The 22,317-nt window shown below is 37.7% G+C and overlaps 1 protein-coding gene across 12 annotated transcripts in view; it reads right to left on the bottom strand.

Annotated features, from left to right (window-relative positions):
- The window catches only part of SCMH1 (Scm polycomb group protein homolog 1), a 240,650-nt gene that overhangs the window by 129,880 nt on the left and 88,453 nt on the right, over positions 1-22,317 (bottom strand). For 11 of the 12 annotated variants that reach the window (XM_023727153.1, XM_023727151.1, XM_023727152.1 and 8 more), the window contains one exon: positions 12,231-12,465. In XM_023727153.1, the coding sequence (XP_023582921.1) occupies positions 12,231-12,465 (235 nt within the window). Of the gene's footprint in view, positions 1-12,226; positions 12,466-22,317 lie in introns of those variants that run through there. The other variant, XM_023727161.1, reaches the window with a different exon arrangement.

Here is a 22,317-nt window from a genome sequence, read left to right as displayed (position 1 = left end):
AAATTAATCAGAACCAGTTGTTCCTGAGTCGATTTTGACTCATGGCAACCCCATGTCTGTCAGAATAGAACTATATTCCACAGAGTTTTCAACGGCTGATTTTTTGGAAGCAGACTGCAGGGATTTTCTTCCAAGGTGCCTTTGGGTGGACCTGAACCTCCAACCTTTCAGAATCAGGTGAGAGCATTAACCGTTTGCACACCCAGGGACTCCTGTGTTCAGATTCCTGTATGGTTTCTCTCTCTTCACTGAAACCACACTGTTACACATACTATTCTATGCTTGTCCTTACCTTTGTTTTTGTCTTAGACTGATCATTTCTTGGTTGGATGAAGTTTCTTCTCTAATTTATTCCTCAGGAAGGGCTTGGGATTACAGTATTCCTTGAGCTTTTGCATGCTGAAACTATTTCAATATAATCGCAATACTTGAAGAACAGTTTGACTAGATACAAAACCCTTGCTCACATTTTCTTTCCTTCAATTTCTTGAAAATGTTGTTCCACTTCGTTTTGCTATGTAAGCTGCTATTGAGAAGTCTGATGCAAACTGATTTTCTTCTTTTAAAGATAAATCAGAATTTATGGAAAATTTGTTAAATGCCAAGAAAACAATTACATTGAGTTTTTTTATGTTGTCATTTTACTTTTTTCTATTTTTTCCCATACAAAAATTTATATATACATTGTTACGTGACTCTAATTGCTCTCCCCATACTGTGACGGCACACTCCTCCTTTCCACCCGATTCCCCATGTCCATTCAACCAGCTCCTAACCCTCTCTGCCTTCCCATCTCACCTCCGGACAGAAGCTGCCCATTTAGTCTCTTGTATCTACTTGAGCTAAGAGGCACAGTCTTCACGAGTATCACTTTATGTCCCACAGTCCAGTTCAATCCCTGTCTGAAGAGTTGGCCTCGGAAATTGTTTTAGCTCTGAGCTGATAGAGAATCCAGGGGCCATGCTTTCTGGGGTTCTTCCAGTCTCAGTCAGACTGTTCAGTCTAGTCTTCTTACTAGAATTTGAGTTCCGCGCCCCCCCTTTCTCCCGCTCCATCCGGGACTCTCTGTTGTGTTCCCTGTCAGGGTGGTTATTGGTGGTAGCCGGGCACCATCTAGTTCTTCTGGTCTCAGGCTGATGAAGTCTCTGGTTTGTGTGGCCCTTACTGTCTCTTGGGCTAATACTTTCCTTGTGTCTTTGGTGTTCTTCATTCTCCTTTATTCCAGGTGGTTGGGACCAATTGATGCATCTTAGATGGCTGCTTGCAAGCTTTTAAGACCCCAGATGCCACTCACCAAAGTAGGATGCAGAACATTTTCTTAATAAGCTCTGTTATGCCAATTGACCTGGATGTTCCCTGGAAGCATGGTCCCCAGACCCCTACTCCTGGTACTCTGTCCCTCAAAGTGTTTGATTGTATTCAAGAAACTTCTAAAGCTTTGGTTTAGCCCGGTTGTGCTGACTTCCCCTGTAGTGTGTGCTGTCCTTCCCTTCACCTAAGATAATTTTTATCTACTATCTAGCTAGTAAATAACCCTCACCCTCCTTCCCCACCCTCATGACCATCAAAGAATGTTTTCTTCTGTGTTTAAACTTTTTCTTGAGTTCTTATAATAGTGGTCTTACATAATATTTGTCCTTCTGTGACTGACTAAATTCACTCAGCATAATGCCCTCCAGATTCCTCCACGTTATGTTTCACAGCTTCATCGTTATTATCATTGTGTAGTATTCCATTGTATGGATATACCATAATTTGTTTATCCATTCGTCCATTGATGGGCACCTAGGTTGTTTCTACCTTTTTGCTATTGTGAACAGTGCTGCAGCGAACATGGGTGTGCATGTATCTATTCATGTGACGGCTCTTATTTCTCTAGGATATATTCCAAGGAGCCGGACAGCTGGATCGTATGGTACTTTTATTTCTAGCTTTTTAAGGAAGCACCAAATCGATTTCCAAAGTGGTTGTACCATTTTACATTTCCACCAACAGTGTATAAGTGTTCCAGTCTCTCCACAACCTCTCCAGCATTTATTATTTTGTGTTTTTTGGATTAATGCTAGCCTTATTGGGGTAAGATGATATTTCATTGTAGTTTTGATCTGCATTTCTCTAATCGCTAATGATTGTGAGCATTTCTTCATGTGTCTGTTAGCCGCCTGAATATCTTCTTTGGCGAAGTGCCTGTTCATATCCTTTGCCTATTTTTTAATTGGGTTATTTGTCTTTTTGTTGTTGAGGTTTTGCAGTATATCTTGTAAATTTTAGAGATTAGACGCTGATCGGATTTATCGTGCCAAAAGTTTTTCCCCAGTCTGTAGGTTGTCTTTTGACTCTTTTGGTGAAGTCTTTTGATGAGCGTAAGTGTTTGATTTTTAGGAGCTCCCATTTATCTAGTCTCTCTTCTGGTGCTTATGCATTGTTTCTTATGGTTCGTATTGTGTTTATGCCATGTATTAGGGCTCCTAGCGTTGTCCCTATTTTTTCTTCCATGATCTTTATTGTTTTCGATTTTATATTTAAGTCTTTGATCCATTCAGAGTTAGTTTTTGTGCATGGTGTGAGGTATGGGTCTTGTTTCAGTGTTTTGCAGATGAATATCCAGTTATGCCAGCACCATTTGTTAAAGAGACTGTCTTTTCCCCAGTTAACAGACTTGGGCCTTTGTCAAATGTCAGCTGCTCACAGGCCGATGAATTTATGTCTGGATTCTCAATGCTGTTCCATTGGTCTATGTATCTGTTGTTGTATCAGTACCAGGCTGTTTTGACTACCATGGTGGTATAATAGATTCCAAAATCGGTAGTGTGAGGTCTCCCACTTTGTTTTTCTTTGAGTAATGCTTTACTTATTCGGGGCCTCTTCCCTTTCCATATGAAGTTGGTGATTTGTTTCTCGATCTCATTAAAGAATCCTGGTGGAATCTGGATCAGGATTGCATTGTAGATAGTAGATTGCTTTGGCTAGAACTGACATTTTCACAATGTTGAGTCTATCTATCCATGAGCAAGGTATGTTTTTCCACTTATGCAGGTCTCTTTCGGTTTCTTGCAGTAGTGTCTTGTAGTTTTCACTGTAGAGATCTTTTACATCTCTGGTTAGATTTATTCCTAAGTATTTTATCTTTTGGGGGGCTATTGTAAATGGTATTGATTTGGTGATTTCCTCTCTGAGGTTCTCTTTGGTGGTGAAAAGGAATGCAACTGATTTTTGTATGTGTATCTTGTATCCTGAAACTTTGCTGAAATCTTCTATTAGTTCCAGTAGTTTTCTTGTGGATTCTTTAGGGTTTTATGTTGTCATTTTATATTGATTCATTTTAATAAGTTTTAAAACTTTCAATAAAACCTATTAAAAGAATTGTATTATTTTTAACATCATGGGTTATTTTTAACAAAATTAAGTAAAAGGATATTATTTTCTCTCTCAGTGCCATTATCTCTACGTTACCCAAACCATACCCACTGCCATCGAGTTGACTCCAACTCATAGTGACCCCATAGGACAGAGAACCGCCCCATAAGGTTTCCAAGGCTGCAAATCTTTTTTTTTTTTTTTAATTGTGCATTAAGTGGAAGTTTACAGAGCAAAGTAGCTTCCCATTTGACAGTCTGTATATACAGTGTTCCATGACATTGGTTTCATTACTCACAATGTGTCAGCACTCTCTTCATTTCCATTCTAGGTTCCCTGTTTCCTTTTATTCTGATTTTCTACCCCTTCCTGCCTTCTCATTTTTGCTTTTGGTTTCGTGTAATTGATCTCCTATAATTGATTGTTCTAAGGAGCATGTTCCTCTCAGTGTTATCGTTTATTTTATAGGCCTGTCTATGGTTTGGTTGAAAAGTGGTCTCCGGGAATGGCTTCAGTTCCAGATCAGAAGGGTGTCTTAGGGCCATAGTCTCAGGGGTTCCTACAGTCTTGGTCAGACAAGTAAGTCTGGTCTTTTTTGTGAATGTGATTTTTTGTTCTACAATTTTTCTCTCGCTCTGTCTGGAACCCTCTATTGTGATCTCAGGGCACTCAGTAGTGGCAGTCAGGCACCATCTAGTTCTGGTGATTTTCTTTCCCTTGTAAAGGACTCAGTCTTTTTGCCTTTTTCTTTTATACTTAGAACCTAGAAGTTTTACCAGAATATGACTTGAAGTTGACCAGTATGATTTAATTTTCCCAGGAATAAGATAGGCCCTTCTAACATGTAGGTTCAGGTCTTCTTTAATTTTTGGCAAGTTTTGTTGCATAACAGTTTTAAATATTAATTCTGTTTCATTGTTTTATCTTCTTCAGGGACTGCAATGATTATATATACTGTATATTTATATAACTAACAAGTGTATTATACTTGTTTTGCAAACTGCACAACCTCCTTGAGCATTATTTTTCTAGGCATGCTATGCGCGTTATATGTGTGGGTATGTTATTCACGTGGGTGCATTATTTGCGAAAAATACAGTACATATAAGTTGGATCTTTACTGTCTATGTTCTATATCTAACCGTTCATTTCTGATTCTTTTTGACCTTCTCCAGTATTTATTTTTATTCTCTTGGATGTTTTTTATTCCTCTCCTCAATGTCCCTTATTATATCTTCAGTTAAATCTATTGTACCTTTGAGCACCTTGAAATTGAGTCAACTGAGATACTTTTGTCTTTCTTCAATATGAGTTTGGACAACTCTTTTTTCACATCTTTCTCTCCATTATGCATTTCTAATCTGACTTTTAAATTTTACAATTAATGGTATTTTTTCATATGTGCCAGTACTTGTTTAATTTAAGTTGGGTGTTGTGCAATAGTTCTCCTCTGCTTAGTCACTGGTTTTGGCAGTAGAATCTTCAGTAGTTGAAATGTTTTTACCCTTATTTTCTTCATATAGAAGGTTTTTTTATTGGTTGTTGATTGCTGTTTCCTGGTATTTTGAAATGTCTTATATTTTCCTGGACCAGCAAAAACAGATGATTCTATTTTGGCAGGGGTCTTGAGTCAAGAGTGTTTTTGTTGGCATAGTGAAATGCAGTTTCTTTAACAGACGGGCTTGTTTGGGATGAAATGGGAAGGTTGATGTGTCTTTTGATTTCATGATTCTTTTTTGTTTCTGTATAATCCTTGTTTCCTTCTTTCCTTTCAACATTATTCCTTCCTCTCCCCAAAGGTGGTATATTTCTAAGACTTCTATCTCTATTTCCTCACACTTTCAAACCTCTCTCTTTTGATTTACCAGTAGCCAACACTCTAATCCACTAAGTTTCAGTCCTGTTCTCGCCACTCTAGATGGGACTATCTCTTTCTGGGGTTACTCTGGCTTTGCTAGCCCCACATTCTCTCTCCTCTTTTTTATGCAGTTTCCACCTGATTATTCATTCCTGTATGGGTCTGGTACTAGCTTTTGCTGGTTCCAGATTTTTATTTCCCCAGTAACATTTAATTGAAATTGGTGATATTCTTGACTCCAAGTTACATTTAGGGAGAGTTATAAGTTATGGGTAGTTTGATTTGCTTACTTTTTGATCCGGAGTTTTCTGGAGAATTTTTGTTGGTGTTGTTGCTAGGTGCTGTCAAGTCAGTTCCGACTCATAGCGAGCCTATGTACAACAGAATGAAACACTGCCCAGTTCTGCGCCATCCTTACAATCCTTGTTATGCTTGAGCCCACTGTTGTAGCCACTGTGCCAATCCATCTCATTGAGGGTCTTCCTGGTTTTTGCTGACCCTCTGCTTTACCAGGCATGATGTCCTTCTCCAGGGACTGATCCCTCCTGATAACCTGTCCAAAGTATGTAAGACATAGTCTCACCATCCCTGCTTCTAAGGGGCATTCTGGCTGTACTTCTTCCAAGACAGATTTGTTTGCTCTTCTGGCAGTCCATGGTAAAGTCAATATTCTTGACCAACACCACAATTCAAAGGCATCAATTCTTCTTTGGTCTTCCTTATTCATTGTCCAGGTTTCGTATGCATATGAGATGACTGAAAATACCATGGCTTGGGTCAGGGGCACCTTAGTCCTTAAAGTGACATCTTTGCTTTTTAACACTTTAAGGGGGTCTTTTGCAGCAGATTTGCCCAATGCAGTATGTTGTTTGATTTCCTGACTGCTACTTACATGGGCATTGATTGTGGATCCAAGTAAACTGAAATCCTTGACAACTCCAATCTTTTCTCCATTTATCATGATGTTGCTTATTGGTCCCGTTGTGAGGATTTTTGTTTTCTTTATATTGAGATGTAATTCATACTGAAGGCTGTAGTCTTTGATCTTCATCAGTAAGTGCTTCAAGTCCTCTTCACTTTCAGTAAGCAAGGTTGTGTCATCTGTATAACAGAGGTTGTTAATGAGTCTTCCTCCAATCCCAATGCCCCGCTATTCTTCATACAGTCCAGCTTCTCAGATTATGTGGTCAGCATACAGACTGATTAAGTATGATGAAAGGATACAATCCTGATGCACATCTTTCCTGACTTAAAAACATGCAATATCCCCTTGTTCTGTTCAAACGACTGCCTCTAGGTCTGTGTACAGGTTCCTCATGAGCACAATGAAGTGTTCTGGGATTCCCATTCTACACAATGTTATCCATAATTTGTTACGATCCACACAGTCGAATGCCTTTGCATAGTCAATAAAACACAGGTAAACACCTTTCTGGTATTCTCTGCTTTCAGCCAGGATCCATGAACATCAGCAATGATATCCCTGGTTCCACGTCCTCTACTGAATCTGGCTTGAATTTCTGGCAGTTCCCTGTCAATGTACTGCTGCAACTGCTTTTGAATGATCTTCAGAAAATTTTACTTGCATGTGATATTGTTCAATAATTTCCACATTCGGTTGAATCATCTTTCTTTGGAATAGGCATAAATCTGGATCTCTTCCAGTTGGTTGGCCAGGTAACTATCCTCCAAATTTCTTGGCATAGATGGGTGAGTACTTCCAGCATTGCATCCATTTGTTGAAACATCTCAATTGGTGTTCCGTCAGCTCCTAGAGCCTTGTTTTTCACCAATGCCTTCAGTGCAGCCTGGACTCCTTCCTTCACTACTATCAGTTCCTGATCATATGCTACCTCCTGAAATGTTTGAATGTCAAATGATTCTTTTTGGTATAATGACTCTGTGTATTCCTTTCATCTTCTTTTGATGCTTCCTGTGTTGTTTAATATTTTACCTGAAGAGTCCTTCAATATTGCAACTCAAGGCTTGAATTTTTTCTTCAGTTCTTTTGGCTTGAAAAATGCTGAGCACGTTCTTCCCTTTTGGTTTTCTGACTCCAGGTTTTTGCACATGTCATTATAATACTTTACTTTGTCTTCTTCAGCCACCCTTTGAAATCTTCTGTTCAGCTCTTTTACATCATCATTTCTTCTGTCTGCTTTAGCTACCTGATCTTCAAGAGCAAGTTTCAGCGTCTCTTCTAACATCCATCTTGGTCTTTTCTTTCTTTCTTGTCTTTTTAATGACCTTTTGCTTTCTTCATGTATGATGTCCTTGATGTCATTCCACAACTCGTCTGGTCTTCGGTCATTAGTGTTCAACATGTCAAACCTACTCTTGAGATGGTCCCTAAATTCAGGTGCGATATATTCAAGGTTGTACTTTGGCTCTCATGGACTTGTTCTAATTTTCTTCAGCTTCAGCTTGAACTTGCATATGAGCAATCGATGGTCTGTTCCACAGTTGGCTGCTGGCCTTGTTCTGACTGATGATATTGAGCTTTTCCATTATCTCTTTTCACAGATGTTCTTCATTTGATTCCTGTGTATTCCATCTGGTGAGGTCCACAGGTACAGTCACCATTTTCATTGCTAAAAAAAGGTACTTGCAATGAAGAAGTCGATGGTCTTGCAAAATTCTATCATGCGATCTCCAGCATCATTTCTATCACCAAGGCCATATTTTCCAACTACTGATTCTTCTTCGTTTCCAGCTTTTGCATTCCAATCACCAGTATTTATCAATGCATCCCAATTGTATGTTTGGTCAATTTCAGGCTGCCGAAGTTGGTAAAAATCTTCAATTTCTTCATCTTTGCCCTTAGTGGTTGGTGTCTAAATTTGAATAATAGTGGTATTAACTGGTCTTCCTTGTAGGTGTATGGGTATTATCCTATCACTGACAGCATTGTACTTAGCATAGATCTTGAAATGTTCTTTTTGACAATGAATGCAAAGCCATTCCTCTTCAATTTGTCATTCGTAACATAGTAGACCTTATGAATGTCCGATCCAAAATGGCCAATATGAGTCCATTTCAGCTCACTAATGCCTAGGATATCAATCTTTATGTGTTCCATTTCATTTTTGATGATTTCTGATTTTCCTAGATTCATACTTTGTACATTCCATGTTCTAAATATTAATGGATGTTTGCAGCTGTTTCTTCTCATTTTGATTTGTGCCATATCAGCAAATGACTGTCCTGAAAGCTTGACTCTATCCACGTCATTAAGGTCAACCCTACTTTGAGGAGGCAGCTCTTCCCCAGTTGTCTTTTGAGTGCCTTCCAACCTGAGGGGCTCATTTCTGGTACTATATCAGACAGTGTCCCGCTACTATTCATAAGGTTTTCACTGGTTACTTCTCTTCAGAAGTAGACTTCCAAGTCCTTTTTCCTAGCCTGTCTTAGTCTGGAAGCTGAGCTGATACCTGTCTGCCATGGGTGACCCTGCTGGTATCTGAACACTGGTGGCATAGCTTCCAGCATCACAGCAACATGTAACCCCCCACAGTATGACAAACTGACAGACATGTGGGGGGATTTTGATTTAGATGGTCACTATTATGCCTGGGAACTTGTATTTTTTAAAAGACTCTCAAGATATTTCTGAGATATTTATGAATCACTATTCATAAAAATAGGGCATGGACAGGGGAGTATTATAAAGTTGTAAAGAGGGATGAGGAATACCTGCATACTACTATGAAGTCATCTTCAGGGCATATTCTTAAATGAAAAAAGTAAGGTTGAGACAAGTATATATAGTATGCTATCATTTACCCAAGAAGCAGGAAAGATACATATTTATATATACACATATATACATATACAAGCACACATATATACATATACAAGCACACATACATATGCATATATTTGCTTACATTTAAAAAATGGGAGGATAAACTATAAAATTAAAAGAAAGTGCTTATCTATGACAGAGGCAGGGAATAAGGTGGAGGAGGTTTCTCTGAATACAGACAGTCCCCAGATTATGAATGCGTTCCATTCCTAAATCTGGCTTTAAATTGTATTTGTACATAAGTTGGAACAGTTAGGTACGGTTCGTATTTATTATCAAACGTTTATCTTTGTAGAGTATATAGTTTATCTTTCTATGCATAAAAAACATTAAAGAAACACTTCCAGGTACACTAAAACATCTTTAACATAAAAATACAGTAATAATAATAACAATGTTTTGATGTATGTCCCAAAGTAGCACCTGTTTGTTATTACCAACCATTGTATGTACCTCAAATTTTTAATCTAATAGGCTTTACGGGGGTTGGTTTTATAACTATGGGCTGTACATAAGTCGGACATTGGTAACTCGGGGACTGCCTGTATACCTAATACAGATTTGACTTTAAGAACGATATACATATTTTACACATTTATAAATCAAATTAGTTTAAAAAAGCAATTCCTAAATATCAAAAATAAAATAAAACAAATGAACCTAACTTTGAATCAAGTTGGTGGCACAGCCACTCAGAGAGAAACTAATCCAAATGACCTTATAACACACTATTGGACTATACTTCCCTTGAGGGTAAGGAAAAAAGACATGCAAATAACTCCAAAACACTCTCAGTAATCATACTTCTAGTAGTGCTGGTACTATTATTCTGAGACTGTTGTGTGTCTATTATGGGAGAAAGCAAATGAGTAATTTTGTTGGTGCCATGAAGAAATAGGGTTTTGGTGTGGTACGAAGGAGATACAGATGTAAGACACTAAAGATGAAGTAAGAAAATACATCACTGTGCTGAATTTTAGTGGGAAGTATCAACATGAACTAATACTTTCATCTTAATAAAAAAAAAAAAGTAGTTGCTACCTCTGTATACCAGAAAGACCTAGAAAGAGTGACCAACTCAGTAGCATTGAGAACTCTAGTAGTTAGATTATGTCTTTAAATACCACTTCCCACTAAAAGGAACCTGGAACCTAGAAGAAATGGCTGATTCCGCATCTGGGGCATAAAATGTACAAGATGAGCCTGAAACATTTTGAAACTCCCAAAATCCAAGAAAGCTATCAAATAGTACTAATGTTTAAAAAAAGAGTTAGGAGACAACTTGAAGAGGCCCCCTCCTGTCTACTGGCCAAAAATGGGGCAATTCAAGCATAAGGAAAGACACTGAGTGCAATACGGATGAATCCTTGGAATGATAACCAGAACGGGAAAAATTACGGGTCAAAGTCCTGGTATGGGAGATTCAGAAACGGCATGGTGAGCCTTTTCAGGAGCCCGATGTGTGAGACTGGATTATTAGCAGGACTGTGGCGGGCGACACACATTAGAAGTGGTGCGATCAACCGTCATCTTTGAATGGGGCACTGCTGTTTCCGGACTGCTCAAAATTTGACGGGCAGGAGATTTCGTTGCTATGCAATGAGAACGTTGCCCTTGCTTTCTAATGGGGAGATTAGGTTTCCAGCAAGGCTCTGACCCTTAATTTTTCCTGTTCCAGTTCACCTAAATTTTAAAAATGTGAATCTGTTCCGGTTTCGCTTCCTTGGCCATGACTGAACTGGGAAGAACTGGTTCAAAGCTCTGGTAAATACCATCTGTTATGAAATATTCTTATGAAAAAACCAAACCTCGATCTGATCAGGTTGCTAGATTGAGCTACAAATTTCTAGAAAATAGAGGACAGAGGAACATGTTAAATGATAAATGATACTACAGGTACAATCAGCAAAATATAATTATAAGAAATTTTAAAGACAAATTCTTGGATTTTTCAGCAAATAAATTGCAAGAAAAAAATGAGAGGGAGGGAGAACTAATAGATTAAAAGAGATTTAAGGGACATATCAACCAACTGCAATATGTGGATCTTATTTGGATTCTGATTTTAAAAAAAACTGTAAAAGAGAGAGAGACGAGGGACAGAGAGAGAGAGACAGACAGACAATCAGGAAAATTTTAACACTAATATTTATTGATATTAAGGAATTATCATTAATTTATTTATATGTGATAATGGTATTCTGGTTGTTTTATTAAAATTTTTCCTCATCTTTGAGAGATACATACTAAAATATTTAACAATAAAATGATACTGTGTTTTGGCAAATGGGCAGGAGGGGGACGGGGAGTGTGTACAGGTATAGATAAAACAAGAATGACTGTGTTGATAATTATCAAGGATGAAGGAAGGACATGTGGATATTTACTGTTGTACTCTCCACTTTTGTATATTTTTGAAATTTTGCATTATAAATAACCTTTTAAATGGGGTAAGTGTTAAACAATCACCTGGGGGAAGGGGCTCTTTCAAATGATACACGCCCTCTACCTCTCAATTAATCTAGCACAGCTTCCTGAGGGGAACACAGCGCACACCCAATAATCCATCTTCCTCTACTCTTCATTGGGACTCACTGCAATAGTGTTTGGCAGTAACTGATGGGATGCGCTGAATTCCTCAGGTACACTGAAGCAGAAAAAAGATGAATCTGATGTTGAGGAAAAAAATCTAATGGGATTATTAGTTTAAATAAAATAAGGCCATTTCCTTATAAACGATAAACTCAAAGTGAGAAAATTCCAAGGATCAAGTGAGAATTTTGGGGAAAAGAGATAAGGGACCCTTTTTACACTCTTCCTTTCTGCTGGGAGATTTTTCTCTCACCCCTTGTCATATTGAAGGATTTGATGAAAGCTTTATATGTTTTTTCCTTTTTGAGGTGGGTTAAATGGCTACATCTCCTTCCATTTTCTAAGGGTAAATGGGAACTGACAAAGAAGATGAAGGGGGTGGTTTCTTGTTAGAAAAAGGAAGCATTTGAGAGAACTTGGATATCATAAGCTAATGTGGAGATGGACATGTCTAGATTTTACAGCTCATTTCATTAAGACAGGTCCAGGTGGGCCTCTTCTTTTGGACTATATGAAAAAGAAGAGACAAGCAGAGGGCAGTAAATTTTCCCATAATGGTATGTACAATTTTTGGAGGCTAACTAATTGACTAGGGAGAGCCTGGGTTCAGTTACTTACCCAGAGGGGGCTGCAGCATACCCCCATTCTTCTCACAGTTCCCAATAGGCTGGATTTCAGCTGAGTCAACCAGGCGCCAGAAGTCATTTTTGTTGTCACTTCCATCAAGGCGCAGGCGAAGGCGGGCACCTGTCAGTCCAACTACTGTGGCAATACAGGTGGATGTGGTGTTCCTGGGGTCCTGTGCTTCCAATTTCATGCTGATCTTGAATTCGTTGCTTGGAGGTGTGTAGGACTGAGGAGAACGAGCCATGGGGATTAGGTAGACTGAGAGTAAATCACATTTTTAGTAAGGATGTTAAGATATGGAACATGAAAAGTTATGCTTTGGATTCAAATTGGTTACAGCTGGGCCAGGGCAACTGCCCTGAATTATCCCCCAGTAGTATACTTACAAAGGATTTAATGCAAAAGAAACATTGGAAAGTAACATTAAGGAAAAAAATTACTTTTCGATGAGGCATCAAATTTGATTCATACCAGTAAGAAACGGACAAGAGTATCTCAAATGGTTCAGTTACTTAAATTGTTTCTCAACCTATCTTTTCTCCATCCTCATCCCTAGTGTCTCTAGCAAGCATTTCAGTATAGTGGTCTATATATCCACCATACAGACTAACTACTGGGGTTGATTTTTTTTTTTTATTTTGAGATTAATTTATAAATCATGTTTTTAACACCTTTGAGTTACAATAAACATACAATAAACTTTATACTTTGGTAAGTCTTGACATATGTATACAAACATGACACTGTATACACTATCAAACCATCACCACAATCAAGATAATGAACATGGCCATCACTTCCAAGTTCTCTCATGTCCCTTTGTCATCCCTCTCAGACCTCCATCGACCAGCAACCACTAATCTACTTTCTATCACTGTACATTGGTTTGCATTTTCTAGTCTTAGGTAGAATCTACATCATGCATTCATTTTTGGATAGAGTACATAATTATTCTGAGGTTCATCCATGCTACTGAGTTCATCAATAATTCATTCTTTTTTATTGCTGAGTAATATACCATGTTGACAGATGTGTGGTTTGCTTCCAGTTTTTTGCTATTACAAATAAAGCTGTTATGAACATTCCTATATAAATCTTTTATGGAAATATGCTTTCTTTTCTCTCAGGTAAATATCTAGACGTGGAGTGGATAGATCATATGGTAGGTATACGTTTAATGCATATACCATAAAACTTATCCTCTTAAAGTGTACAACTCAGTGGGTTTTAGTATATTCATAAAGATGTATAAACTTTACCACTAATTTTAGAACATTTTTATCACCCCAAAAAGACACTCCATACCCATGAGCAATCACTCCCAACTCCCCACTCAGACCAGCCCCTGGCAACCACTAATCTATTTTCTGTCTCTACTTATTTGCCTATTCTGGACATTTCATATAAATGGAAACATATAATATGTGCCCAATATGGGAGTGACTTCTTCCTTTTAGCATGTTTCAAAGTCTACCTAAGTACGTCTCAATACTTCATTCCTTTTCATTACTGAATAATATTCCATTGTATGGATACACCACTTTTGTTTATCCATTCATCAGTTGATGGACATTTGGGTTGTTAACATTTTTTCACTATTATGAATAATGATGCTTTGAACATTTGTGGACAAGTTTTTGTGTGGATTTATGTTTTCGTTTCTCTTGGGGATGTATCTAGCAGTGGGATTGGTGGATCATGTGGCAACTCTATGTTTAATATTTTTAGTAACTTCCAAACTGTTTTCAAAAGTGGCTGCAGCGTTTTACAGTATTTCCAGCAATGAATGGGGTTCCAATTTCTCCACATCCTCACCAACATTTGTTATTGTCTTTTTTTTTTTTTAATTTTTTTTTATTTTAGCCATCCTAGTGAATCCAATCCACAATTAATCATGGGGATGTGCAGGACCTGGCAGCATTTCGTTCTGCTGTGCATGGGGTCACCATGAGTCAGTGACCGACTCCATGGCAGCTAACAACAACAGTGAAGAGTATATCAAAGTATCTCATTGTGATTTTGATTTGCATTTCCCTAGTGACTAATGATGCTAAGCATCTTTTATGTGCTTTTTGACCATTTATATTTTTTAGGGTAATATCTATTCAAATCCTTTGCCCATTTTAAAATTGGGTTGTCTTTTTACTGCTGAGTTGTAAGAGTTCTTTAAGTATTCTGGACATAGGTTCCTTATCAGATATATGATTTGCAAATATTTTCTCCCATTGTATGGGTTGTATTATCACTTTCTTGATGGTGTCCTTTGAAGCACAAAAGGTTCTGACTTTAATGAAGTCCCATTTTTTTTTCCTTTTGTTGCTTGTGCTTTTGCTGTCATATCTAATACACCACTGCCTAATCTACGGTCATGAAGATTTACTTCTACGTTTTCTTCTAAGAGCTTTATACTTTTGGCTCTTACATTTAAGTCTATGATCCACTGGGAGTTAACTTTTGTTTATGGTGTGCACGTAACGTCCTTCCTTCTTCAACTTTTTCAAGTTGTCCCTGCATCAGTAGTTGAAAACACTACTGAATTGTCTGGTACCCTTGTTGAAAATCAATTGACCATAAATGTATGGGTTTATTTCTGGACTGTAAATTCTATTCCATTGATATATATGACTACCCTTATCCCAGTAACACAATGTCTTGAGTACTGTAACTTCGTAGTAAGTTTTTAAATTGGGAAATGTGAGTCCTCTAACTTTGTTCTCTTCAAGATTGTTTTGCCTATTCTGGGTCCCTTGAATTTCTAAAATGAATTTTAGGATCACCTTGCCAGTTTCTGCAAAAAAGGCAGCTGGGATTTTAATCGGGATTGTGTTGAATCTATAGATCAATTTGGGGAGTACTGCCATCAGATACGTGGGATTTGCAAGTATTCTCTCAGTCTGTGGCTTATATTTTCACTCTCTTACAGTGTCTTCTGAAGAATAGAAGTTCTTAATTTTGGCAAAGTCCACTGCAGGAATTTTTTTTAATGGCTCATGCTTTAGGTTAGGTATTTTCTAAAGTTCTCTTTATATAAGTTTTACGTATCTAAATAGTAATTTTTTTGCTATTGTAAATAGGAATTTCACTTCCATCATATTTTCCAACTGGTTATTTTTAACCATTGAGTAAAATGCTGGGTTTAGTACTAAGGTATAAATAGTTTTTTCAAGTTAAGGATGTATTACTCATCTAGTTTACTGAGTGTAATTTTTGCTCAGTAGTGTGTTGGATTTTTCCTATAAAATTATTTTCCAAAGTAATCAAACCACTTTATCTTTCTACCAGCAGTGTACGAAAATTCTATTTCCTCTACATCATCGCCACCATTTGGTATGGTGGGTCCTTTTAATCTGAGCCATTTAAGTAAATGTTTAGGGATATCTCACTGTGGTTTTAATTTGCATTTTCCTAATGAATAATGATGTTAAGCATCTACTCATGTACTTACTTGTCACCCATATATTTTCTTTGGTGAAGTGTTTGTTTTAATTTTTCAGTCTGGATTTCTTTTCTTTCTTTTTCTTGCTTAAATACACTGGTAGTGCAATTTTGAATAGAAATGGCAAGAGTAGACATCTTTGTCTTGTTCCTGATCTTAGGGGGAAAACATTTAGCCTTTCACCATTAAGTATGATTTTTCGTAGATGCCCTTTATCAGATTTATAAAATTCCTTTCTATTTCTAGATTGCTCAAAGTTTTTATCAGGAACGAACATTGGATTTTGTCAAAAGTTTTTTCTGCATCTATTGAGATCATTATTGGTTTTTTTCCTTTAGTGTGTTCATATGGTGAATTACATCAATTGAATTTTGACTGTTAAACCAATACTGCATTCCTGGAATTAGCCCCACTTGGTCATGATGAATTACTATTTTTATATATGGTTGGATATGATTTCCTAAAATTTTGTGTAGAATTTTTACATGTATTTTCATACAGGTTACTGTTTGTAGGTTTTCTTTTCTTTCAACGTCTTTGTCAGGTTTTGGTATCACAGTAATGTTCGCCTCATAAGAATGAGTTGTGAGTTCCTCCTCTTATATTTTATGAAAGAGTCTGTGGAGAACTTGTATCATTTTTCCTTTAATGTTTGGAATAATTCACCAGTGAAGTCATCTAGGCCTGGAATTTTTTGTGGGCAAGTTTTAAACTACGAATTCAATTTCTATAATAGAAACAGTGCTATTCTGATTTTCTATCTTCTTTGAGTGAGCTTTGGTAATTTGTGTCATTCATGGAAATTACGTTTCATCTAAATTGTCGAATTTAAAGGCATAAATTTGTTTATAACATTTCCTTATTAACCCTTTAATATCTGTAGACTCTATAGTGACGCTACCTTTCTCATTCCTGATACTGGTAATTTCTGTCTTCTCTCTTTTATTCCTCATCAGGCTGGCTAGGGGTTTACCAATTTTATTGATCTTCATGAAGAACCAACTTTTGGTTTCAGTGATTTTAATTTTTGTTTTTTAATTTCACTGATTTCTGCTCTACTCTTTATTACTTCCTTTCCTCTGTTTATTTTGAGTTTAACTTGCTCTTTCTTCCCTATTTTCTTAAGGTGGAAGCTGAGGTCATTGATTTGAAAACTTTTTTCTTTTATAACATATGTTAGTGCTATAAATTCCCCCCCTAAGCAGTGCTTTAGCAGCATCCCACAGATTCTCATAAGTTCTGTTTTCATTTTCATTCAGATCAAAGTACCTTCTAATGTCCCTTTGGGTTTCTAACGTCCATAGAGTATTCAGAAATGTGTCAATTAAATTTCTAAATATTTGGAGATTTTCCAGATAACTTTCAGTTACTGATTTAATTCCATTATAACACGAGAAAATACTTTGTATTACTTGAATTCTTTTAAATTTATCAAGCCTTGTTTTATGGTCCAGAATATGTCTCATGGTAAATTTTCTGCATGCACTTGAAAAAAATGTATATTCTGCTATTGTTGGGTAGTGTTCTATAAACGTGAATTAGGTCAGGTTGGTTGATAACCAAAAAAAAAAAAAAAAAACAATAAAAAACCGAACCCACTGCCGTCAAGTCGATTCCAACTCATAGCGACCCTATAGGACAGAGGAGAACTGCCTCATAGGGTTCCCAAGGAGCGGCTGGTGGATTCAAACTGCTGAGCTTTTGGTTAGCAGCTGCAGCTCTTAACCACTATGCCACCAGGGCTCTGGTTGGTTGATAGTGTTGTTCAAATATACTATATACTTGCTGATTTTCTTCAGAGACAGAAAAGTATTAAAATGTCTGTTGTGGATTGAACTGTGTCCCTCCAAAATATGTGTCAACTTGGCTAGGTCATGATTCCCAGTCTTGTGTGGATATACACCATTTTGTGATCTGATATGATTTTCCTATGTGTTGTCAATCCTACCTCTATGATGTTTATGAGGCAGGATTAGAGGCAGTTAGTTATGTTAATGAGGTAAAACTTAATCTACAGGATCAGGTTGTATCTTGAGTCAGTGTCTTCTGAGATACAAAAGAGAGAATTGAGCAGAGAGGAGACTGACCTCATGCCACCAAGAATGAAGAACCAGGAGTGGAGCATGTCCTTTGGATCTGGGGTCCCTGTCCTGAGAAGTTCCTACACCAGGGCAAGACTGATGACAAAGACCTTCCCCTAGAGCTGACAGAGAGAAAAAGCCTTACCCTGGAGCTGGCAACCTGAATTTGGACTTCTAGCCTCCTAGACTGTGAGAGAATAAATTTTTCTTTATTAAAGCCATCCATTTGTGGTATTCTGTTATAGCAGCATTAGATAACCAAGACAGAATTTGGTACTAGGAGAGTGGGGTGCTGCTCTAACAGACACCTAAAATGTGAAAGTGGTTTTGAAACTGTGAATCGGTAGAGGCTGAAAAAGTTTTAAGGTGACTAACAGTAAAAGCCAAGACTACTGTCTTGAAGAGACTGTTGGTGGAATTATAGACATCAAAGACAATTCTGTGGAGGACTCAGAAGGAAGTGAGGAGAGCTGTTACACTGGAGATGGTGCATACGGCAAGAAGCAGCAGCAGAGAAATGGCAGCAGCAGAACTAGGAGACCGGTCGGTGTGAGACAGCAGTAGAGCTGACACAGACAGAAAGAGAACTGAGTGTCTTTGCACAGAAGGCTTCCTGGAGCAGTGGGGTGCCTCTGGGCACTTATCAGCGGAGCTAGGCTTGCCAACTCATGGAATAAGAAAGCTGAGCACCTTTGCGCAGGAGACTTCCTGGAGAAGTGGGGTGCCTCCAAGCACTTATCGGAGGAGCTAAAGAGCTTTGAACACTTGCCTCAGCAAGGCAGACGTGGGTGGCAAGGCCCCTTGGAACCAGGAAGCAGAAGCTGAAGAGACAAGGAACACAGGAATCAGAGCTGCCTCAGTCTCAAAGGGTAGGGCCATGACCTCTGGGGTCTCAAAGGGTAGAACCATGGCCTCTGGGGTTTCAAAGAGTTTGGCCACAGCCTCCTATGTTTCCAAGAGTCAGGTCTTCACCAACTCAGCTCCAGAGTGTGGGGCTGCCTCTCACTAGTGCCAATGGGATGGGGCCAGATCCACTGCCCAAGGGGCAGAAGAATGGAGCCTGCCAGGGCCGAGGGGGTAAGGTTGCCACTCAGATGGACTAGGAGGATGGGGCTGCCCAAATGTGAGGGAGAAAAGTTGCATTCCAGTGGGCCTAGAAGGTGGAGCTGAAGCCCAGGGCCCAGGGGACTCCACCCAAAATCCAGAGAGTGTGGCCAACACCCAGAGTCTGGAGGGAAGGGCCACTGCCTAAATGGTCTTGGAGAACAGAGGACTATTTTCAAGCCTTGAGGGCTAATGTAATGTGTTCTCCTGAATTGCTTGGTGCCTGTTATCCCTTCTTTACCTACAATTTCTTTCATTTGTAATGGAAATGTCTACCTTGTGCCTGTTCCACCATTGTACTTTGGAAGCAGATGACTTATAGTCCAGATTTCACAGATTAGGAATTTTGCTTCAGGAGATTGTGGACTTGGAGTTACTTTAAGACTTTTTCTATGATATGATGGGGTGAATGTGTTCTCCATGTGGCAAGAACAAGAATTTTTAGGGGCCAAAGGGTGGAATGTTGTGGATTGAACTGTGTCCCCCCCAAAACGTATGTGAACTTGGCTAGGCCATGATTCCCAGTCTTGTGTGGCTGTCTACCATTCTGTGATCTGATGTGATTTTCCCATGAGCTGTACATCCTATCTCTATGATGTTAATGAGGCAGGATTAGAGGCAGTTATGCTAATAAGGCAGGACTCAATCTACAGGATTAAGTTGTATCTTGAGTGAATCTTGAGATATAAAAGAAAGAATTGAGCAGAAAAGAGACGGACCTCATGCCACCAAGAATGAAGAACCAGGAGGGGAGTGTGTCCTTTGGACCTGAGGTCCCTGCGCTGAGAAGCTCCTGGACCAGGGAAAGATTGATGACAAGGACCTTTCACAAGAGCTGACAGAGACAGAAAGCTTTCCCCTGGAGGGCTTCTAGCCTCCTAAACTGTAAGAGAATATATTTCTCTTTGTTAAAGCCATCCACTTGTGGTATTTCTGTTATGGCTGCACTAGATTACTAAAACAATGTCTGACTATAGACAAACTGTAGATTTATATAACTGTCCTTACAGTTTTACAGTTTTTGCTTTGTGTAAGGATTGTCTGACACCTTTATTGTTATGAAATGACAGTCTTTGTCCCTGGTAATATTCTTTGGTCTGAAATCTGCCTTGATGTTAATATAGCTATTCCAGATTTCTTATTACTATTGATAGCATAGTATATTTTTTTTCATTCTCTTACTTTTAACCTACTTGTGTCTTTAAAGTGGAATTTCTTACAGGCAGTATATAGCTGGGTCTTACTTTTTATCCAGTGCAACAATCTTGGCCTTTTAGTTGGGCTGTTTAGACCATTTACATTTAATGTGATTATTGATATGTTTGGGTTTAAATCTACCATCTTGATATTTGTTTTCTAGTTTTTCCATTTGTTCTTTGTTACCTTTTTCTTCTCTCTCTTCTTGCCTTCTTTTAAATTGGTTTTTATGATTATACTGACTTATTAGCTATAACTCTTTGTGATGTTATTTTAGTAGTTGCTTTAGGGTTTATAGTATACATCTTTAACTTACCACAGTCTATTGTCAAGTAATATTCTACTACTTCATGTACCATATAAGAATACTACAATACTATACTTAAACAATAAACAGTGTGCTTAAATAGTAAACTCTCCGTCTGGTTTTTATGCTATTATTATCATATATTTTACTTATGTATCTGTTATCAACCTCACAATATATTATCGTTGTTTCTTTTGTTTACACAGTCAATTATTTTTCGTAGAGATTTAAATAATAAGAAAAACATCTTATATATTTAACCTTGTAATTTCCATTTTTCCTTCAGCTTTTGCTATCTCTGAAACATCTATATTTCACCTTTGTTTTTGAGAGATTTTTGTTGGGTATAGAATTTCAGGTTGACAGTTCTTTTCTTTCTGTACTTTAAAGATGTTGCTCACTTTCTTCCTGCTTGCACTGTTTCCAACTAGAAGAAATCTGATGGTATTTTTATCATTGTTCCCCTGTATATAAAGTGTCTTTTTTCTCTGGCTGCTTTTAAGATTTCTCCATTACTGGTTTTGAACAATTTGTTTATGATATGCCCTAGTGTAGTTTTCTTCTTGTTTCTTTTTTTTGTTTCATTGAGCTTTTTGGATTTGTGGATTTAGTTTTCCTCAATTTTGGAAAAATTTCAGCTGTCATTTCTTCAAATAATTTTTCCTGTTCCCTGTCTCTTCTCTCCTTTGGGGACTCCATTTTCACATCTATTAGGCCACCTGAAGTTATCCCACAGTTTACTGATGCTTTTTATATTAAAAACAAAAAAATTCCTTTTTCTCTTTGTGTTTCCTTTTGAATAGTTTCTATTGCTATGTCTTCAAGCTCATGAATCTTTTCTTCTGCCATTAATCTCATCAATGTATTTTTCATTTCACACATAGTAGTTCAATGTGGGTCTTCTATTTTCCATGCCTCTACTTAACTTTTAAACATATGGAATACATTTAAAGTGGTTTTTTAATATTCTTCCCAGATTTAAGGACTCTCTTTAATAATTCTTGTAAGTTTGGTTTGGTTTTTAAATAGTCCCTTAATTTTTGTTTATCTGGAAATGACCTAATTTCACCATCATATCTGAATGGAAGTTTTGTAGGATATATTATTCTTGGCTGGCAATTCTTTTCTTTCAAGGTTTTATATATGTCATCCCATTGCCTTCTTGCCTTGCTTAGTCTTACTGTTTCTCCTGTGTATGTAACTTTTTGTTTTTCTTAAGCTGCTCTCAGGATTCTTTGTCTTTGGTTTTGGCGAATGTGATTATGATATGCCTTGGTGATTTTCTTTTGGGGTCCATCCTATATGGGGTTCATTGAGCTTCTTGGATGGCCAGCTTTTCATCTTTCATGATATTGGGGAAGTTTTCTGTCAGCAGTTCTTCAATGATTCTGTGTTTTCTGTTTTCTCCCCCGTTCTGGAACACTGATCACTCGCGAATTTTTGCTTTTGATTGTATCCCACATAATTCTCAGGGTCTCTTTATTTTTCCTTGTTCTTTTTTCTGATTTTTCCTCAAACAGAGTTGTATCCAAGTGTTTGTCTTCAATTTGGCTGATCCTGTCTTCTACTGTTTCAAACCTGCTCCTCAGCCCTTCTATGACACTGTCCATTTCTGAAATCTTGTTGTTTATCTTCTGGATTTTTAATTGTTGCTTTTGTATGATTTCTAGTTGTGAATTTATTTTGGCATTTTGTTCCTGTATTATTTTCCTGAATTCTTCCAATTTTTTGTCTGCCTTTTCCATGAATTTGTCTATTTTTTCCTCATTTTTGTCTGCTTTTTGTTTCAACTCTTGGATAGCTCTGAATATTAGAGATTTGAGTTCCCTATCAGGTAGTTCTAGTGGAAAGTCATCTGGTGTTTTATTTTGGATGCCTACTGGAACCATCCTGTCCTGTTTTTGTAAATGTTTTGATATTGTCTGCTGTCTTCGGGGCATTTGGTAGTTATTT

This window comes from Trichechus manatus, unplaced genomic scaffold (genome assembly GCF_000243295.1).
Source record: "Trichechus manatus latirostris isolate Lorelei unplaced genomic scaffold, TriManLat1.0 scaffold00015, whole genome shotgun sequence".
Classification (NCBI taxonomy): Eukaryota; Metazoa; Chordata; class Mammalia; order Sirenia; family Trichechidae; genus Trichechus; species Trichechus manatus.
This window is presented reverse-complemented; position numbering and strand designations above follow the sequence as displayed.